Genomic DNA, 18358 nt, shown 5'->3' with positions numbered 1-18358 from the left:
GCCCTGCAGGGAGAAAGAGCCCCCGCTCTGGACAGAGACCCAGAGCCCTTGCCGGAAACACCACGTCCACGGGAGCGGTCGGCTCTGCAGCCTCCATCCCTGTCTGCTCACCGTGGATGCCGGCAACTCGGTCTGCCCCCAGGGGACATGGAGTTCCTTTCCCCTGAACTGCTTTGCATTTGGTTTGTTTCCACCTTTCTGGTGATGTTTTATTTTTTGTATGGTTTCCTGTATTTTTGTTGGTTAAGTTGGGATTAGTAAACTTTTTCATCATTGTTGCAATCTGGGATCACTGTTGTGTAACTCTGGTGATACTGTGTTACCATCACCACTTTGTAGTTTCAGACCCGTTCGATCTTTATGCCCCACCCCCCAACAAAGCCTGGATTCAAGGCAAGCACGCCCTGTTCATCCCTCCCCCCGATCCTGAACACAATTTCATCTTTTCTTTCTGCATTCCTTCCTATATTCTTGGTGTCCCCAATCAATGACTCTCAGTGAAATGACTGAAGGAGTGTTTTTCGGACTCTCCACCTACTGTAAGACTCCATTGGAGAGTTCTCATTTTTATGTCATTTGAACTAGCCTTTGATAGCTGAAAGGACGGTGTACGTCCTTTCAAGATACCATGTGCCAAACGAAGCCCTTTTGGCAACTGCCATCATTATCTCCAGGCAGGCATTGCTGTTTGAAGGGTGACATCTCAGCCAGAAGGCAGAGGCTGAGCTCCTCTTGTTGCACCAGCTCCCAAAAGAAGCCAAGAAAGGGAGCTGGAACAACAAACCACCCCCATGCCCAGGAAAGCGTTCTTCATGACAGAAGGCTAGAAAATGACCCAACATCCTTGTGGCCCAGAACCACTCTAGAAAATCACTGTTCCATAAAAAAGAGAAACACATGGGAAGTTCCAAGGAGAGGCAATGCCCAGGGCCAGTGTACTTGAGAGACGGCCTGACCGCTCCGGGGAAGACACGCACCGACGGAACCCCTTGGGAAACAGCAGTGATAGTCCTCACCGTCGTAAGGGTTTCCTCTGGGGACAACCTGCCCTGGGCACCGCACGAGGGAGCAGACCGGCTTCTCTTCCTCTGCCCCCACACCATTCACTCATGAAGGCAGCTCAGGTGTTCTCATGCCCTGCCTGCCTGCCTGCCTGGCTCATCCGTGAGCTGTGACCACCTCCAGGGTAGGACTCCACCTTTTCCTCTCTGTGTACCGTGAATCTGCACACAGTGGGCTTTCAGAACCTTAGGAGACTTGAGCCATTCCCGCTCGAGCCAGAACCCTCCCCAGGAAGGAAAACAGCTGTGGAGTCATTTTGGCCCCAGCACTGGTTCCGAAAGCCTGGCGGCTCCTACAGCCTCTACAGTGTGAAGAGGGAGGTCCCTTTTGACAGAGCTTTCCGGCTCTCAGATCTAAGCTGTTGTTTCACTGTCAGCTGTGTCTTCCGTTGCAGCCAGGTGGGCCACGCTGCTCCAAAGGAGCTCACAAGCTGAGTTTCAAGGGAGGACAGGGATGGCTACAACGTGCTGCAAACTGAGTGAGGGTCCCCACAATCCTCAGCAAAGGTCTGTGGTGTGCAAGTGGGGAGTAGAGGGCCCCCAAGTTCCAAAGGAAGGGAGGTAGTCGGGAGCTAAAGCCCTTGGCTGCTGTGGTAGCAGCTGCAGATGGCAGCTCGTCCACAGTGCACTTCGAATGAGGTCATATGAGCGGGACTCTGGAAATGGCTCCGAAATCAAGAGAAAGGGGTCAGGGTATGTGGGAATCCGGCGGGGGTGGGGGGTGGATGAAGGAAGGTGTCCCTCCTCTCTCCAGTGCAATTTGGTTTGGTGAGTCTCAAAGCTACCAGATGGCACTTCCCAAGTCAGGCCCCCGCAGGAATCAGGGTGGGCTGCCTGCCTCGGCCCCTGCCACAGGGACAAGCCACACCAGTGGCCTCCCTGAGCTCCAATGGCCGGATCTGGGGGGTCCTGTCTGGGTGCACACCTCCTTGCTGTGGCCAAGTTCCCCCCTTCTCTGAGCACCAGCTTCATCCTCTCGAATGAGGACATCGATTGCTACCTTGGCACGTTACTCTCTTCATCCTCTGAAGGCTCATTAGGCTTATCCTACAATTACTAGCTGGCCCGAAGAGATATCTCCTGAATCCAGATTAACCTGGAGTCTCCCAGGCTCATCTGGCATGTCTTCCCTGAAGTCTGCCAAAACCCACACCCTTGCATTTCCAGGGACTCCCCTTAGCCAGCTGGGCAGAAAACCCAGCATGCTTCAAACAAGCTGACAGACAAGTGGGAGAGGACTCACGGGCAGACGGCTTCCCTCAGGTCTCGGGTGGAGCTCTGGGACCAGAGCAGCAACGGGCCATCCCAGGCCCTGGGCTCAGCAGCGCCCTCATTCTCAGGCCGGCGGCTCTGCCCTGAGGGGAGCAGGAACGTCACCAACTGCCGCAGGCGGACCTCAAGCCCCTCCCACTGCTGGAGCCTGACCTGCCCCGGCCCCACCCCTTCCCCTACCCCAGCAGGACGAGAGCTCGTCTTCCCCTGGCTTCCAACGGGAGGCCCGGCCCTGGGCCCCGATTGGGCACTGCCCCAGCCCGGAGCCAATCACAGTGGCCAGGGAGGTGGAACGCACCGATTGGCCAGGGCCAGGTCATGTGACCATACTCCCCAGGAAACTCAAATATTACCAAGGTTCCCTAAGAAACCAATGAACAAAATTATCCAGTAAAGGCAAACCGTACTTTTTAATGAGGCCAATGTCACAGAAAAAAAAAAAAATGCTCCATAGTAAACTGCTCAAGGAAGCTACTAAATAAACTTTCAGAAAAGTTTAGTAGGTTTTTTTTTTTTAAATAGGGTGACGGAGAGATATACCTTTCCCATCTATGTGAATTTAGGTTTAAACTAGATTTCCCTTGGCTGTTATATAAGACAAAAAAACCCACATCACCCTCTTTCACTCCCCGCCACCCCCAAAAAGTGTTTTAATCTATTGAATTTTTGTGTCCTCAGTTGTGTCTGATTCACGGCAACTCACGAACTCTACACAGCCAGGCTCTTCCGTCCATGGAATTCAGGGCAATTTTTTCTGTCCCAGTAAATGCCCACCCTGGGTGATCCAAAGGCAAGGGCTCAGAGGCTCCTGAGAGACTAACTAACTCCTTTCAGCTGAGCACAGAGCTGGCTCCTCACTGGGATGCCTGTGGCCTGGGGCTCCCAGAGGGGAGAGCAGCACTCGCCCCACCGTGTGGTCACTGCTGGAAGTGCAGGCTGCTCCTCACTCCCCCTTGACAGTGTCCCTGAGGGCAGAACAGTGTGAATCGAATCAAGGTGGAAATGCAAACTCCAATGCAACCAACCTTCCCACAAGGTCTCCAAAACCACTCAGGAACAGGGAATTGGAAACTGCAGGGGATGACATGAATGGAGATGGAGACTTGACACCTTACACCGAGTTCACTTCCAGTTATCCCTAGACAAACTTTCCATGAAAACTTGTCACAAATCTAGAAGAACAATGAGCAGAAACCGGACACGTGCTTTGAGTCTTCACACACAAAACTAAAAGGCAGTCCACAAAAAAAACCCAGAGAATACAGTGGACTTTGCAAAATCAAAGATATCTACTGTGGGAAAGACCTCATGACAAAAGCAAAAGACAGGTCATACATCGCGAGACGAATGAGTGGAAACACAAAGCTTATCAAGGATGTGTCTCCAAACAGACAAAGAACGCCAACACAACAAGCCTGTGAAAACTAGGGAAAGGTCTGAAGGGACACCAGACGGAGGAAGACACACACAGAGTATCCCGGATGATGTCCAGCACTGAGGGCCTGAAGAAACAACAGTCTAGTTGCACCCCCTCAGGCCTGTGTGACCGTGGATGAGGCCTCTGTTTCCCGGTGGCTCTGAGACATGGACAGGGAGGAAGGGGAAGAGAAGTCACTTGCATTTCTAATACTCACAGCAAAGTCTTCCAATGAGAAGGGAATTATCACCCCCACTGACAATGCCATTCACTGAAGTGATACCCACGAGTCCATCTACCCCAGAAGGGAAGGATGGACCTGTTCTCACAAAACGGCGAGAGATGGAAGGAGGAAGATCAAGCCCACACCAATCACTGGAAAGAGAAGCTGTGCTCAGGGCTTGAAAGAATTCCTATTGGGAAAATCATGTCACAGCCCCACATGGCAATCCACAGCTTCCATGCTATTCCTCCCAAAATGCCAATGCATTTTCGCACCGAACAAAGAATTGCAAAGGGGGTACGGAAACAGAAAGGAGCCTACATTGTCAATACAATCCGACGAAAAAGCCCCGATACGGACATCCAAGGTTGTGTGAAAGGAAATTAGACGACCAAACTAGGATCCTCAGGAGAGTATCGGAGAAGGCAATGGCAACCCACTCCAGTACTCTTGCCTGGAAAATGTCCTGGACGGAGGAGCCTGGTAGGCTGCAGGCCATGGGGTCATGCAGAGTCAGACACGACTGAAGTGACTTAGCCGCAGCAGCAGCAGCAGCAGGACAGTATGCTATTGGGAATACAACAACACACACAGATCCAGATCGATGGAATAAAGTTGAGGGTCCAGAAACAAACCCCAGCATCCATGGTCAACTCATCTCTGACACAGACGGGGAGAATATCCAAATGGGAACAGGAAAGCCTCTTCAATCAATGTCCATGGGAAAACCAGACAGCTACATCTGAAGAACGCTATTGGTTTTGATCTCATACCACCTCAATATCGGGGAAAAACCTCACCCTAAAGACTGATGTCATGAGATAGCTAGAAAGAAGCGTAGGCCAAAGGCTCCTTAACATCAGAGTCTCCTTGCCATTTGCTGGGCGGAGGTCGAAATGGGTCTCTTCAAGTAAGGGAAAGAGGTAAACGAAGTACACCACTGGGTTTCCATCCAATGGAACCTCTTCACAACAGAGAAGCTAAGCATTCACAAATGCAAAAGATAGGAAACGGAACACGAGAGACTCCTTGCAAGTGGTGTATCTGAGAAGGGGTTCATATGGAAAGAGACGAAGAATGCACAGCACTCAGATTCCAAGAAACACCACCACCACCCTTGACCCTTCCCCCATGACCAACTCTGACCTAAAGCCTTTCTCTCCCTCTAACCTATCCCTAAAATATAACCCTCATCTAATCATATACATGTGCATCCCTAGCATCCATCCATCCATCCACACACGAGAGAGAAAGAGGAAGACACAGACGGAATTGAGAAAGGAAAAGAGAGGGACACAGCCAGAGCGAGACACGGAACCAAAGAGAGGAAAGGAGTCGATGGTCCAGACTTTTCCTCAATCTGTCTCGAAGGTAGAAGCAATGACAGCGCCCTTCCACCCCAGAAGGGGGAAAAGGACGGAAGGTTTGGAGAGGAAAAGACAAGAACGCAGGGAGCCAGTAGAAGCTCAGCCACCCGCAGAAGCCGAGCTGGGACACTTCAACAGAATCTCAATGGAAACAGAGGACCAGAAAGTTGGCTACTCTTTTCTATAAGAGAGGGAGACCTTCGAGTCTTCCTTTCGGTCCTCCAACTTGGATGCGGGGTCTCAAAACAGTCAGGAGGGGGAGTGCCTTTTCCTGGGTACCACGGCGCATCCAGGCCTCGTTCTGCCCCATTCTGTGCTGTGCCAGCCCTGGATGGAATCTTTCTTTCTGAAGTCTCAGTGCACGAGCTCCACGTGATAGCGGCCCCAGGTGGAAAGGCATGGAGCTGCTCGTAGGCCGACAGGCCTAGGAAGCAGATGGGAGAATGACCCCCACTCTGCAGATGGAGAGACTGGGGAAACCCTGAGGGGCATATGGTTGTCAAGGGCCACACCACTTATGAGAAGAAGGAGCCTGGTCTGAGAGCAGCATGGTCCTCGGAGCTCAGGCCCTGGCTGAACCCAGGCCTCCCCAGGGCTGTGGGCTGGGCCGTGTGGGTGTCACTGTGCCTGCACATGGCCTAAGGGGGGTGATCGAGCAGTCAGAAACACAGAGATTCCCTTGGGAAGTTTTGGGGAAGGGACCTCAGCACGAACCCCAGGAGATGATGTCACCTGCCGGCAACAGAACCCAACAGAACCCGCAATCCGGGTATCCAGGCCTCCAGAGCGGAGAGGAGCCCCCAGCCAGATCACTTGCTGCCAAGATGTTCTGCTGTTTGCCCCTGCCCAGAGGCCGGGGCCTCAGGAGAGCTCACAGGCAGTGTGCGTGGGCACCCTGTCGACGTTGGCTCAGGACACCCCCGAGAGGCCTCTGGCCCTTTGCCCGGAGAAACAGAAAGGTAACACGGGGAGCCCCAGGCCGGGCCAGGCCACCTCTCCCATGCCACCCGGAAACACCGGTTCCTTTGCCTGTGTGTGGGGATGCGGGTTTCTCGGGCTGTGTCCCCCTCAAGGAAGCCCAGGCGGATGTGGGGTCAGAAGCCTGTGGACAAGTTGTGTCCACACCCCAGGGGAGAGCAGGCTGGGCGGGATGGGGAGAGTGTGGGCAGCGCCGGCCCGCCAGGCTGACCTCACACCCTCAGATGGGTCTCTTTCCTCCCGGGTGGGGATCTGAGCAGACACACGTCTCTGACCCTTCTGGGAAGAGAAGTTCGAGCAGGCAGAAGCAGCGGCTCCACTGGCCAGGCCCAGCTCGGAAAACTCCCAGCATGGCTGGCTGACGGTCACTGTCGTTGCAGAGCTTCCCACGTGACGAGGCCGAGGACGGGGACACCCCATCCAGCTCCCAGAGGGAGGGGTCGGAGCACCACCCGCTCGCCCGTGAGGCCCAGTGCAGGCTCCAGGTCAGCGTGCCCACGGAGGCATCAGCCCCACCGGGGGAGACGCGGAGGTGGGGAAGGCCTGCTGCCGAGACACCGCCCAGGATACAGCCGGCGGCCCAGTCTGAGGCTGCCACGGAGCTCAGCACACCCGGCTCCGACCCAGAGTCCAGAGAACCCCGGCCTCTGAGGCACCAGGAGGACCTGGAGCCCAGCACGCCAGAGCACAGAGGTGAGGACGCTGGGGCTGGTGCACGGGAGTGTGTGGGGAGGGGTGCTGAGCTACAAAGGGACGAGTCCCCGAAAGCTGCTGCTGGGCCTGCAGCAAGCGCTGGCCTCACACCCCCCGCCCCCCATCTTGCACACTTCAGTCCCAAAAGACATCTGACGCTGGGTATTCTTTGGGAACCTCTTGGAAGGTTTCTGTCCCGGGGTACGCACATGCCAAGGCTGGCCTGTGGGCAAACTTTGCTTCTCCCCCAACTCTAGCACTGGCCTCCAACTGGAACCAGGCTCCACTTCCCAGACCTGTCCCTAAAGAGGTGGTGGCTCCAGGTGCAGGACCCAGGGATCCACCGAGGGCAGATGGAGAACCGAGACTTGCCCTCGCAGAGACACCAGGCCAGCTGGGTACTGGCCAGCACACCGGGCAGATCGGATCTCCGTGCCTGCAGGACCCCCAGCCCCAGGCACTGATGTCCCACCCCCTCAGCGAGAACCTCCACCTCCACGTGCACCTCTACCTGCTCGGGCTTTGGCAAGAGAACCCGAGGCAGAGGAGGAGTCACCGCCTCGGCAGGGAGAGCCTGCCCTGGCTCCCGCGCAACACCCAGATGCCCACGATCACTCACCCAGCCCTGCAGGCAGAAAGAGCCCCCGCTCTGGACAGAGACCCAGAGCCCTTGCCGGAAACACCACGTCCAGGGGAGCGGTCGGCTCTGCAGCCTCCATCCCTGTCTGCTCACCGTGGATGCCGGCAACTCGGTCTGCCCCCAGGGGACATGGAGTTCCTTTCCCCTGAACTGCTTTGCATTTGGTTTCTTTCCACCTTTCTGGTGATGTTTTATTTTTTGTTTGTTTTCCTGTATTTTTGTTGGTTAAGTTGGGATTAGTAAACTTTTTCATCATTGTTGCAATCTGGGATCACTGTTGTGTAACTCTGGTGATACTGTGTTACCATCACCACTTTGTAGTTTCAGACCCGTTCGATCTTTATGCCCCACCCCCCAACAAAGCCTGGATTCAAGGCAAGCAAGCACGCCCTGTTCATCCCTCGCCCCGATCCTGAACACAATTTCATCTTTTCTTTCTGCATTCCTTCCTATATTCTTGGTGTCCCCAATCAATGACTCTCAGTGAAATGACTGAAGGAGTGTTTTTCGGACTCTCCACCTACTGTAAGACTCCATTGGAGAGTTCTCATTTTTATGTCATTTGAACTAGCCTTTGATAGCTGAAAGGACGGTGTACGTCCTTTCAAGATACCATGTGCCAAACGAAGCCCTTTTGGCAACTGCCATCATTATCTCCAGGCAGGCATTGCTGTTTGAAGGGTGACATCTCAGCCAGAAGGCAGAGGCTGAGCTCCTCTTGTTGCACCAGCTCCCAAAAGAAGCCAAGAAAGGGAGCTGGAACAACAAACCACCCCCATGCCCAGGAAAGCGTTCTTCATGACAGAAGGCTAGAAAATGACCCAACATCCTTGTGGCCCAGAACCACCCTAGAAAATCACTGTTCCATAAAAAAGAGAAACACATGGGAAGTTCCAAGGAGAGGCAATGCCCATGGCCAGTGTACTTGAGAGACGGCCTGACCGCTCCGGGGAAGACACGCACCGACGGAACCCCTTGGGAAACAGCAGTGATAGTCCTCACCGTCGTAAGGGTTTCCTCTGGGGACAACCTGCCCTGGGCACCACACGAGGGAGCAGACCGGCTTCTCTTCCTCTGCCCCCACACCATTCACTCATGAAGGCAGCTCAGGTGTTCTCATGCCCTGCCTGCCTGCCTGCCTGGCTCATCCGTGAGCTGTGACCACCTCCAGGGTAGGACTCCACCTTTTCCTCTCTGTGTACCGTGAATCTGCACACAGTGGGCTTTCAGAACCTTAGGAGACTTGAGCCATTCCCGCTCGAGCCAGAACCCTCCCCAGGAAGGAAAACAGCTGTGGAGTCATTTTGGCCCCAGCACTGGTTCCGAAAGCCTGGCGGCTCCTACAGCCTCTACGGTGTGAAGAGGGAGGTCCCTTTTGACAGAGCTTTCCGGCTCTCAGATCTAAGCTGTTGTTTCACTGTCAGCTGTGTCTTCCGTTGCAGCCAGGTGGGCCACGCTGCTCCAAAGGAGCTCACAAGCTGAGTTTCAAGGGAGGACAGGGATGGCTACAACGTGCTGCAAACTGAGTGAGGGTCCCCACAATCCTCAGCAAAGGTCTGTGGTGTGCAAGTGGGGAGTAGAGGGCCCCCAAGTTCCAAAGGAAGGGAGGTAGTCGGGAGCTAAAGCCCTTGGCTGCTGTGGTAGCAGCTGCAGATGGCAGCTCGTCCACAGTGCACTTCGAATGAGGTCATATGAGCGGGACTCTGGAAATGGCTCCGAAATCGAGAGAAAGGGGTCAGGGTATGTGGGAATCCGGCGGGGGTGGGGGGTGGATGAAGGAAGGTGTCCCTCCTCTCTCCAGTGCAATTTGGTTTGGTGAGTCTCAAAGCTACCAGATGGCACTTCCCAAGTCAGGCCCCCGCAGGAATCAGGGTGGGCTGCCTGCCTCGGCCCCTGCCACAGGGACAAGCCACACCAGTGGCCTCCCTGAGCTCCAATGGCCGGATCTGGGGGGTCCTGTCTGGGTGCACACCTCCTTGCTGTGGCCAAGTTCCCCCCTTCTCTGAGCACCAGCTTCATCCTCTCGAATGAGGACATCGATTGCTACCTTGGCACGTTACTCTCTTCATCCTCTGAAGGCTCATTAGGCTTATCCTACAATTACTAGCTGGCCCGAAGAGATATCTCCTGAATCCAGATTAACCTGGAGTCTCCCAGCCTCATCTGGCATGTCTTCCCTGAAGTCTGCCAAAACCCACACCCTTGCATTTCCAGGGACTCCCCTTAGCCAGCTGGGCAGAAAACCCAGCATGCTTCAAACAAGCTGACAGACAAGTGGGAGAGGACTCACGGGCAGACGGCTTCCCTCAGGTCTCGGGTGGAGCTCTGGGACCACAGCAGCAACGGGCCATCCCAGGCCCTGGGCTCAGCAGCGCCCTCATTCTCAGGCCGGCGGCTCTGCCCTGAGGGGAGCAGGAACGTCACTAACTGCCGCAGGCGGACCTCAAGCCCCTCCCACTGCTGGAGCCTGACCTGCCCCCGCCCCACCCCTTCCCCTACCCCAGCAGGACGAGAGCTCATCTTCCCCTGGCTTCCAACGGGAGGCCCGGCCCTGGGCCCCGATTGGGCACTGCCCCAGCCCGGAGCCAATCACAGTGGCCAGGGAGGTGGAACGCACCGATTGGCCAGGGCCAGGTCATGTGACCATACTCCCCAGGAAACTCAAATATTACCAAGGTTCCCTAAGAAACCAATGAACGAAATTATCCAGTAAAGGCAAACCGTACTTTTTAATGAGGCCAATGTCACAGAAAAAAAAAAAATGCTCCATAGTAAACTGCTCAAGGAAGCTACTAAATAAACTTTCAGAAAAGTTTAGTAGGTTTTTTTTTTTTAAATAGGGTGACGGAGAGATATACCTTTCCCATCTATGTGAATTTAGGTTTAAACTAGATTTCCCTTGGCTGTTATATAAGACAAAAAAACCCACATCACCCTCTTTCACTCCCCCCCACCCCCAAAAAGTGTTTTAATCTATTGAATTTTTGTGTCCTCAGTTGTGTCTGATTCACGGCAACTCACGAACTCTACACAGCCAGGCTCTTCCGTCCATGGAATTCAGGGCAATTTTTTCTGTCCCAGTAAATGCCCACCCTGGGTGATCCAAAGGCAAGGGCTCAGAGGCTCCTGAGAGACTAACTAACTCCTTTCAGCTGAGCACAGAGCTGGCTCCTCACTGGGATGCCTGTGGCCTGGGGCTCCCAGAGGGGAGAGCAGCACTCGCCCCACCGTGTGGTCACTGCTGGAAGTGCAGGCTGCTCCTCACTCCCCCTTGACAGTGTCCCTGAGGGCAGAACAGTGTGAATCGAATCAAGGTGGAAATGCAAACTCCAATGCAACCAACCTTCCCACAAGGTCTCCAAAACCACTCAGGAACAGGGAATTGGAAACTGCAGGGGATGACATGAATGGAGATGGAGACTTGACACCTTACACCGAGTTCACTTCCAGTTATCCCTAGACAAACTTTCCATGAAAACTTGTCACAAATCTAGAAGAACAATGAGCAGAAACCGGACACGTGCTTTGAGTCTTCACACACAAAACTAAAAGGCAGCCCACAAAACAAAACCCAGAGAATACAGTGGACTTTGCAAAATCAAAGATATCTACTGTGGGAAAGACCTCATGACAAAAGAAAAAGACAGGTCATACATCGCGAGACGAATGAGTGGAAACACAAAGCTTATCAAGGATGTGTCTCCAAACAGACAAAGAACGCCAACACAACAAGCCTGTGAAAACTAGGGAAAGGTCTGAAGGGACACCAGACGGAGGAAGACACACACAGAGTATCCCGGATGATGTCCAGCACTGAGGGCCTGAAGAAACAACAGTCTAGTTGCACCCCCTCAGGCCTGTGTGACCGTGGATGAGGCCTCTGTTTCCCGGTGGCTCTGAGACATGGACAGGGAGGAAGGGGAAGAGAAGTCACTTGCATTTCTAATACTCACAGCAAAGTCTTCCAATGAGAAGGGAATTATCACCCCCACTGACAATGCCATTCACTGAAGTGATACCCACGAGTCCATCTACCCCAGAAGGGAAGGATGGACCTGTTCTCACAAAACGGCGAGAGATGGAAGGAGGAAGATCAAGCCCACACCAATCACTGGAAAGAGAAGCTGTGCTCAGGGCTTGAAAGAATTCCTATTGGGAAAATCATGTCACAGCCCCACATGGCAATCCACAGCTTCCATGCTATTCCTCCCAAAATGCCAATGCATTTTCGCACCGAACAAAGAATTGCAAAGGGGGTACGGAAACAGAAAGGAGCCTACATTGTCAATACAATCCGACGAAAAAGCCCCGATACGGACATCCAAGGTTGTGTGAAAGGAAATTAGACGACCAAACTAGGATCCTCAGGAGAGTATCGGAGAAGGCAATGGCAACCCACTCCAGTACTCTTGCCTGGAAAATGTCCTGGACGGAGGAGCCTGGTAGGCTGCAGGCCATGGGGTCATGCAGAGTCAGACACGACTGAAGTGACTTAGCCGCAGCAGCAGCAGCAGCAGGACAGTATGCTATTGGGAATACAACAACACACACAGATCCAGATCGATGGAATAAAGTTGAGGGTCCAGAAACAAACCCCAGCATCCATGGTCAACTCATCTCTGACACAGACGGGGAGAATATCCAAATGGGAACAGGAAAGCCTCTTCAATCAATGTCCATGGGAAAACCAGACAGCTACATCTGAAGAACGCTATTGGTTTTGATCTCATACCACCTCAATATCGGGGAAAAACCTCACCCTAAAGACTGATGTCATGAGATAGCTAGAAAGAAGCGTAGGCCAAAGGCTCCTTAACATCAGAGTCTCCTTGCCATTTGCTGGGCGGAGGTCGAAATGGGTCTCTTCAAGTAAGGGAAAGAGGTAAACGAAGTACACCACTGGGTTTCCATCCAATGGAACCTCTTCACAACAGAGAAGCTAAGCATTCACAAATGCAAAAGATAGGAAACGGAACACGAGAGACTCCTTGCAAGTGGTGTATCTGAGAAGGGGTTCATATGGAAAGAGACGAAGAATGCACAGCACTCAGATTCCAAGAAACACCACCACCACCCTTGACCCTTCCCCCATGACCAACTCTGACCTAAAGCCTTTCTCTCCCTCTAACCTATCCCTAAAACATAACCCTCATCTAATCATATACATGTGCATCCCTAGCATCCATCCATCCATCCACACACGAGAGAGAAAGAGGAAGACACAGACGGAATTGAGAAAGGAAAAGAGAGGGACACAGCCAGAGCGAGACACGGAACCAAAGAGAGGAAAGGAGTCGATGGTCCAGACTTTTCCTCAATCTGTCTCGAAGGTAGAAGCAATGACAGCGCCCTTCCACCCCAGAAGGGGGAAAAGGACGGAAGGTTTGGAGAGGAAAAGACAAGAACGCAGGGAGCCAGTAGAAGCTCAGCCACCCGCAGAAGCCGAGCTGGGACACTTCAACAGAATCTCAATGGAAACAGAGGACCAGAAAGTTGGCTACTCTTTTCTATAAGAGAGGGAGACCTTCGAGTCTTCCTTTCGGTCCTCCAACTTGGATGCGGGGTCTCAAAACAGTCAGGAGGGGGAGTGCCTTTTCCTGGGTACCACGGCGCATCCAGGCCTCGTTCTGCCCCATTCTGTGCTGTGCCAGCCCTGGATGGAATCTTTCTTTCTGAAGTCTCAGTGCACGAGCTCCACGTGATATCGGCCCCAGGTGGAAAGGCATGGAGCTGCTCGTAGGCCGACAGGCCTAGGAAGCAGATGGGAGAATGACCCCCACTCTGCAGATGGAGAGACTGGGGAAACCCTGAGGGGCATATGGTTGTCAAGGGCCACACCACTTATGAGAAGAAGGAGCCTGGTCTGAGAGCAGCATGGTCCTCGGAGCTCAGGCCCTGGCTGAACCCAGGCCTCCCCAGGGCTGTGGGCTGGGCCGTGTGGGTGTCACTGTGCCTGCACATGGCCTAAGGGGGGTGATCGAGCAGTCGGAAACCCAGAGATTCCCTTGGGAAGTTTTGGGGAAGGGACCTCAGCACGAACCCCAGGAAATGATGTCACCTGCCGGCAACAGAACCCAACAGAACCCGCAATCCGGGTATCCAGGCCTCCAGAGCGGAGAGGAGCCCCCAGCCAGATCACTTGCTGCCAAGATGTTCTGCTGTTTGCCCCTGCCCAGAGGCCGGGGCCTCAGGAGAGCTCACAGGCAGTGTGCGTGGGCACCCTGTCGACGTTGGCTCAGGACACCCCCGAGAGGCCTCTGGCCCTTTGCCCGGAGAAACAGAAAGGTAACACGGGGAGCCCCAGGCCGGGCCAGGCCACCTCTCCCATGCCACCCGGAAACACCGGGTCCTTTGCCTGTGTGTGGGGATGCGGGTTTCTCGGGCTGTGTCCCCCTCAAGGAAGCCCAGGCGGATGTGGGGTCAGAAGCCTGTGGACAAGTTGTGTCCACACCCCAGGGGAGAGCAGGCTGGGCGGGATGGGGAGAGTGTGGGCAGCGCCGGCCCGCCAGGCTGACCTCACACCCTCAGATGGGTCTCTTTCCTCCCGGGTGGGGATCTGAGCAGACACACGTCTCTGACCCTTCTGGGAAGAGAAGTTCGAGCAGGCAGAAGCAGCGGCTCCACTGGCCAGGCCCAGCTCGGAAAACTCCCAGCATGGCTGGCTGACGGTCACTGTCGTTGCAGAGCTTCCCACGTGATGAGGCCGAGGACGGGGACACCCCATCCAGCTCCCAGAGGGAGGGGTCGGAGCACCACCCACCCGCCCGTGAGGCCCAGTGCAGGCTCCAGGTCAGCGTGCCCACGGAGGCATCAGCCCCACCGGGGGAGACGCGGAGGTGGGGAAGGCCTGCTGCCGAGACACCGCCCAGGATACAGCCGGCGGCCCAGTCTGAGGCTGCCACGGAGCTCAGCACACCCGGCTCCGACCCAGAGTCCAGAGAACCCCGGCCTCTGAGGCACCAGGAGGACCTGGAGCCCAGCACGCCAGAGCACAGAGGTGAGGACGCTGGGGCTGGTGCACGGGAGTGTGTGGGGAGGGGTGCTGAGCTACACAGGGACGAGTCCCCGAAAGCTGCTGCTGGGCCTGCAGCAAGCGCTGGCCTCACACCCCCCGCCCCCCATCTTGCACACTTCAGTCCCAAAAGACATCTGACGCTGGGTATTCTTTGGGAACCTCTTGGAAGGTTTCTGTCCCGGGGTACGCACATGCCAAGGCTGGCCTGTGGGCAAACTTTGCTTCTCCCCCAACTCTAGCACTGGCCTCCAACTGGAACCAGGCTCCACTTCCCAGACCTGTCCCTAAAGAGGTGGTGGCTCCAGGTGCAGGACCCAGGGATCCACCGAGGGCAGATGGAGAACCGAGACTTGCCCTCGCAGAGACACCAGGCCAGCTGGGTACTGGCCAGCACACCGGGCAGATCGGATCTCCGTGCCTGCAGGACCCCCAGCCCCAGGCACTGATGTCCCACCCCCTCAGCGAGAACCTCCACCTCCACGTGCACCTCTACCTGCTCGGGCTTTGGCAAGAGAACCCGAGACAGAGGAGGAGTCACCGCCTCGGCAGGGAGAGCCTGCCCTGGCTCCCGCGCAACACCCAGATGCCCACGATCACTCACCCAGCCCTGCAGGGAGAAAGAGCCCCCGCTCTGGACAGAGACCCAGAGCCCTTGCCGGAAACACCACGTCCACGGGAGCGGTCGGCTCTGCAGCCTCCATCCCTGTCTGCTCACCGTGGATGCCGGCAACTCGGTCTGCCCCCAGGGGACATGGAGTTCCTTTCCCCTGAACTGCTTTGCATTTGGTTTGTTTCCACCTTTCTGGTGATGTTTTATTTTTTGTATGGTTTCCTGTATTTTTGTTGGTTAAGTTGGGATTAGTAAACTTTTTCATCATTGTTGCAATCTGGGATCACTGTTGTGTAACTCTGGTGATACTGTGTTACCATCACCACTTTGTAGTTTCAGACCCGTTCGATCTTTATGCCCCACCCCCCAACAAAGCCTGGATTCAAGGCAAGCACGCCCTGTTCATCCCTCCCCCCGATCCTGAACACAATTTCATCTTTTCTTTCTGCATTCCTTCCTATATTCTTGGTGTCCCCAATCAATGACTCTCAGTGAAATGACTGAAGGAGTGTTTTTCGGACTCTCCACCTACTGTAAGACTCCATTGGAGAGTTCTCATTTTTATGTCATTTGAACTAGCCTTTGATAGCTGAAAGGACGGTGTACGTCCTTTCAAGATACCATGTGCCAAACGAAGCCCTTTTGGCAACTGCCATCATTATCTCCAGGCAGGCATTGCTGTTTGAAGGGTGACATCTCAGCCAGAAGGCAGAGGCTGAGCTCCTCTTGTTGCACCAGCTCCCAAAAGAAGCCAAGAAAGGGAGCTGGAACAACAAACCACCCCCATGCCCAGGAAAGCGTTCTTCATGACAGAAGGCTAGAAAATGACCCAACATCCTTGTGGCCCAGAACCACTCTAGAAAATCACTGTTCCATAAAAAAGAGAAACACATGGGAAGTTCCAAGGAGAGGCAATGCCCAGGGCCAGTGTACTTGAGAGACGGCCTGACCGCTCCGGGGAAGACACGCACCGACGGAACCCCTTGGGAAACAGCAGTGATAGTCCTCACCGTCGTAAGGGTTTCCTCTGGGGACAACCTGCCCTGGGCACCGCACGAGGGAGCAGACCGGCTTCTCTTCCTCTGCCCCCACACCATTCACTCATGAAGGCAGCTCAGGTGTTCTCATGCCCTGCCTGCCTGCCTGCCTGGCTCATCCGTGAGCTGTGACCACCTCCAGGGTAGGACTCCACCTTTTCCTCTCTGTGTACCGTGAATCTGCACACAGTGGGCTTTCAGAACCTTAGGAGACTTGAGCCATTCCCGCTCGAGCCAGAACCCTCCCCAGGAAGGAAAACAGCTGTGGAGTCATTTTGGCCCCAGCACTGGTTCCGAAAGCCTGGCGGCTCCTACAGCCTCTACAGTGTGAAGAGGGAGGTCCCTTTTGACAGAGCTTTCCGGCTCTCAGATCTAAGCTGTTGTTTCACTGTCAGCTGTGTCTTCCGTTGCAGCCAGGTGGGCCACGCTGCTCCAAAGGAGCTCACAAGCTGAGTTTCAAGGGAGGACAGGGATGGCTACAACGTGCTGCAAACTGAGTGAGGGTCCCCACAATCCTCAGCAAAGGTCTGTGGTGTGCAAGTGGGGAGTAGAGGGCCCCCAAGTTCCAAAGGAAGGGAGGTAGTCGGGAGCTAAAGCCCTTGGCTGCTGTGGTAGCAGCTGCAGATGGCAGCTCGTCCACAGTGCACTTCGAATGAGGTCATATGAGCGGGACTCTGGAAATGGCTCCGAAATCAAGAGAAAGGGGTCAGGGTATGTGGGAATCCGGCGGGGGTGGGGGGTGGATGAAGGAAGGTGTCCCTCCTCTCTCCAGTGCAATTTGGTTTGGTGAGTCTCAAAGCTACCAGATGGCACTTCCCAAGTCAGGCCCCCGCAGGAATCAGGGTGGGCTGCCTGCCTCGGCCCCTGCCACAGGGACAAGCCACACCAGTGGCCTCCCTGAGCTCCAATGGCCGGATCTGGGGGGTCCTGTCTGGGTGCACACCTCCTTGCTGTGGCCAAGTTCCCCCCTTCTCTGAGCACCAGCTTCATCCTCTCGAATGAGGACATCGATTGCTACCTTGGCACGTTACTCTCTTCATCCTCTGAAGGCTCATTAGGCTTATCCTACAATTACTAGCTGGCCCGAAGAGATATCTCCTGAATCCAGATTAACCTGGAGTCTCCCAGGCTCATCTGGCATGTCTTCCCTGAAGTCTGCCAAAACCCACACCCTTGCATTTCCAGGGACTCCCCTTAGCCAGCTGGGCAGAAAACCCAGCATGCTTCAAACAAGCTGACAGACAAGTGGGAGAGGACTCACGGGCAGACGGCTTCCCTCAGGTCTCGGGTGGAGCTCTGGGACCAGAGCAGCAACGGGCCATCCCAGGCCCTGGGCTCAGCAGCGCCCTCATTCTCAGGCCGGCGGCTCTGCCCTGAGGGGAGCAGGAACGTCACCAACTGCCGCAGGCGGACCTCAAGCCCCTCCCACTGCTGGAGCCTGACCTGCCCCGGCCCCACCCCTTCCCCTACCCCAGCAGGACGAGAGCTCGTCTTCCCCTGGCTTCCAACGGGAGGCCCGGCCCTGGGCCCCGATTGGGCACTGCCCCAGCCCGGAGCCAATCACAGTGGCCAGGGAGGTGGAACGCACCGATTGGCCAGGGCCAGGTCATGTGACCATACTCCCCAGGAAACTCAAATATTACCAAGGTTCCCTAAGAAACCAATGAACAAAATTATCCAGTAAAGGCAAACCGTACTTTTTAATGAGGCCAATGTCACAGAAAAAAAAAAAAAATGCTCCATAGTAAACTGCTCAAGGAAGCTACTAAATAAACTTTCAGAAAAGTTTAGTAGGTTTTTTTTTTTTAAATAGGGTGACGGAGAGATATACCTTTCCCATCTATGTGAATTTAGGTTTAAACTAGATTTCCCTTGGCTGTTATATAAGACAAAAAAACCCACATCACCCTCTTTCACTCCCCGCCACCCCCAAAAAGTGTTTTAATCTATTGAATTTTTGTGTCCTCAGTTGTGTCTGATTCACGGCAACTCACGAACTCTACACAGCCAGGCTCTTCCGTCCATGGAATTCAGGGCAATTTTTT

General features: G+C 54.6%; 2 protein-coding genes and 1 long non-coding RNA gene across 3 annotated transcripts in view; 2 read left to right on the top strand and 1 right to left on the bottom strand.

The window, feature by feature from the left end:
• LOC145527776 (uncharacterized) overlaps nucleotides 1–18358 on the bottom strand; it is a 681763-nt gene that overhangs the window by 45599 nt on the left and 617806 nt on the right. The window contains exons 81-83 of the long non-coding RNA XR_014069857.1: nucleotides 17575–17686; nucleotides 9942–10053; nucleotides 2305–2416 (exon numbers count right to left, since the gene is read on the bottom strand). This is a non-coding gene — a long non-coding RNA (uncharacterized LOC145527776). The remainder of the gene's footprint in view (nucleotides 1–2304; nucleotides 2417–9941; nucleotides 10054–17574; nucleotides 17687–18358) is intronic.
• The window catches only part of LOC145527693 (uncharacterized), a 147333-nt gene that overhangs the window by 40145 nt on the left and 88830 nt on the right, over nucleotides 1–18358 (top strand). The gene's annotated exons all lie outside the window — the stretch shown is intronic.
• Nucleotides 13759–17818, top strand: LOC145527729 (uncharacterized). The gene is made up of 3 exons (XM_081545794.1): nucleotides 13759–13936; nucleotides 14336–14648; nucleotides 14906–17818. The coding sequence occupies exons 1-3, from the start codon at nucleotides 13802–13804 to the stop codon at nucleotides 15526–15528; spliced, it is 1071 nt and encodes a 356-aa protein (XP_081401920.1). The 5' UTR covers nucleotides 13759–13801; the 3' UTR covers nucleotides 15529–17818.

The sequence above is a fragment of the Giraffa tippelskirchi genome, chromosome 11, assembly GCF_054371585.1.
Source record: "Giraffa tippelskirchi isolate mGirTip1 chromosome 11, T2T-mGirTip1v1.2.pri, whole genome shotgun sequence".
In the NCBI taxonomy this organism is placed as follows: domain Eukaryota; kingdom Metazoa; phylum Chordata; class Mammalia; order Artiodactyla; family Giraffidae; genus Giraffa; species Giraffa tippelskirchi.
The sequence above is the reverse complement of the archived record's forward strand: the minus strand, read 5'-3'. Positions and strand labels throughout refer to the sequence as shown.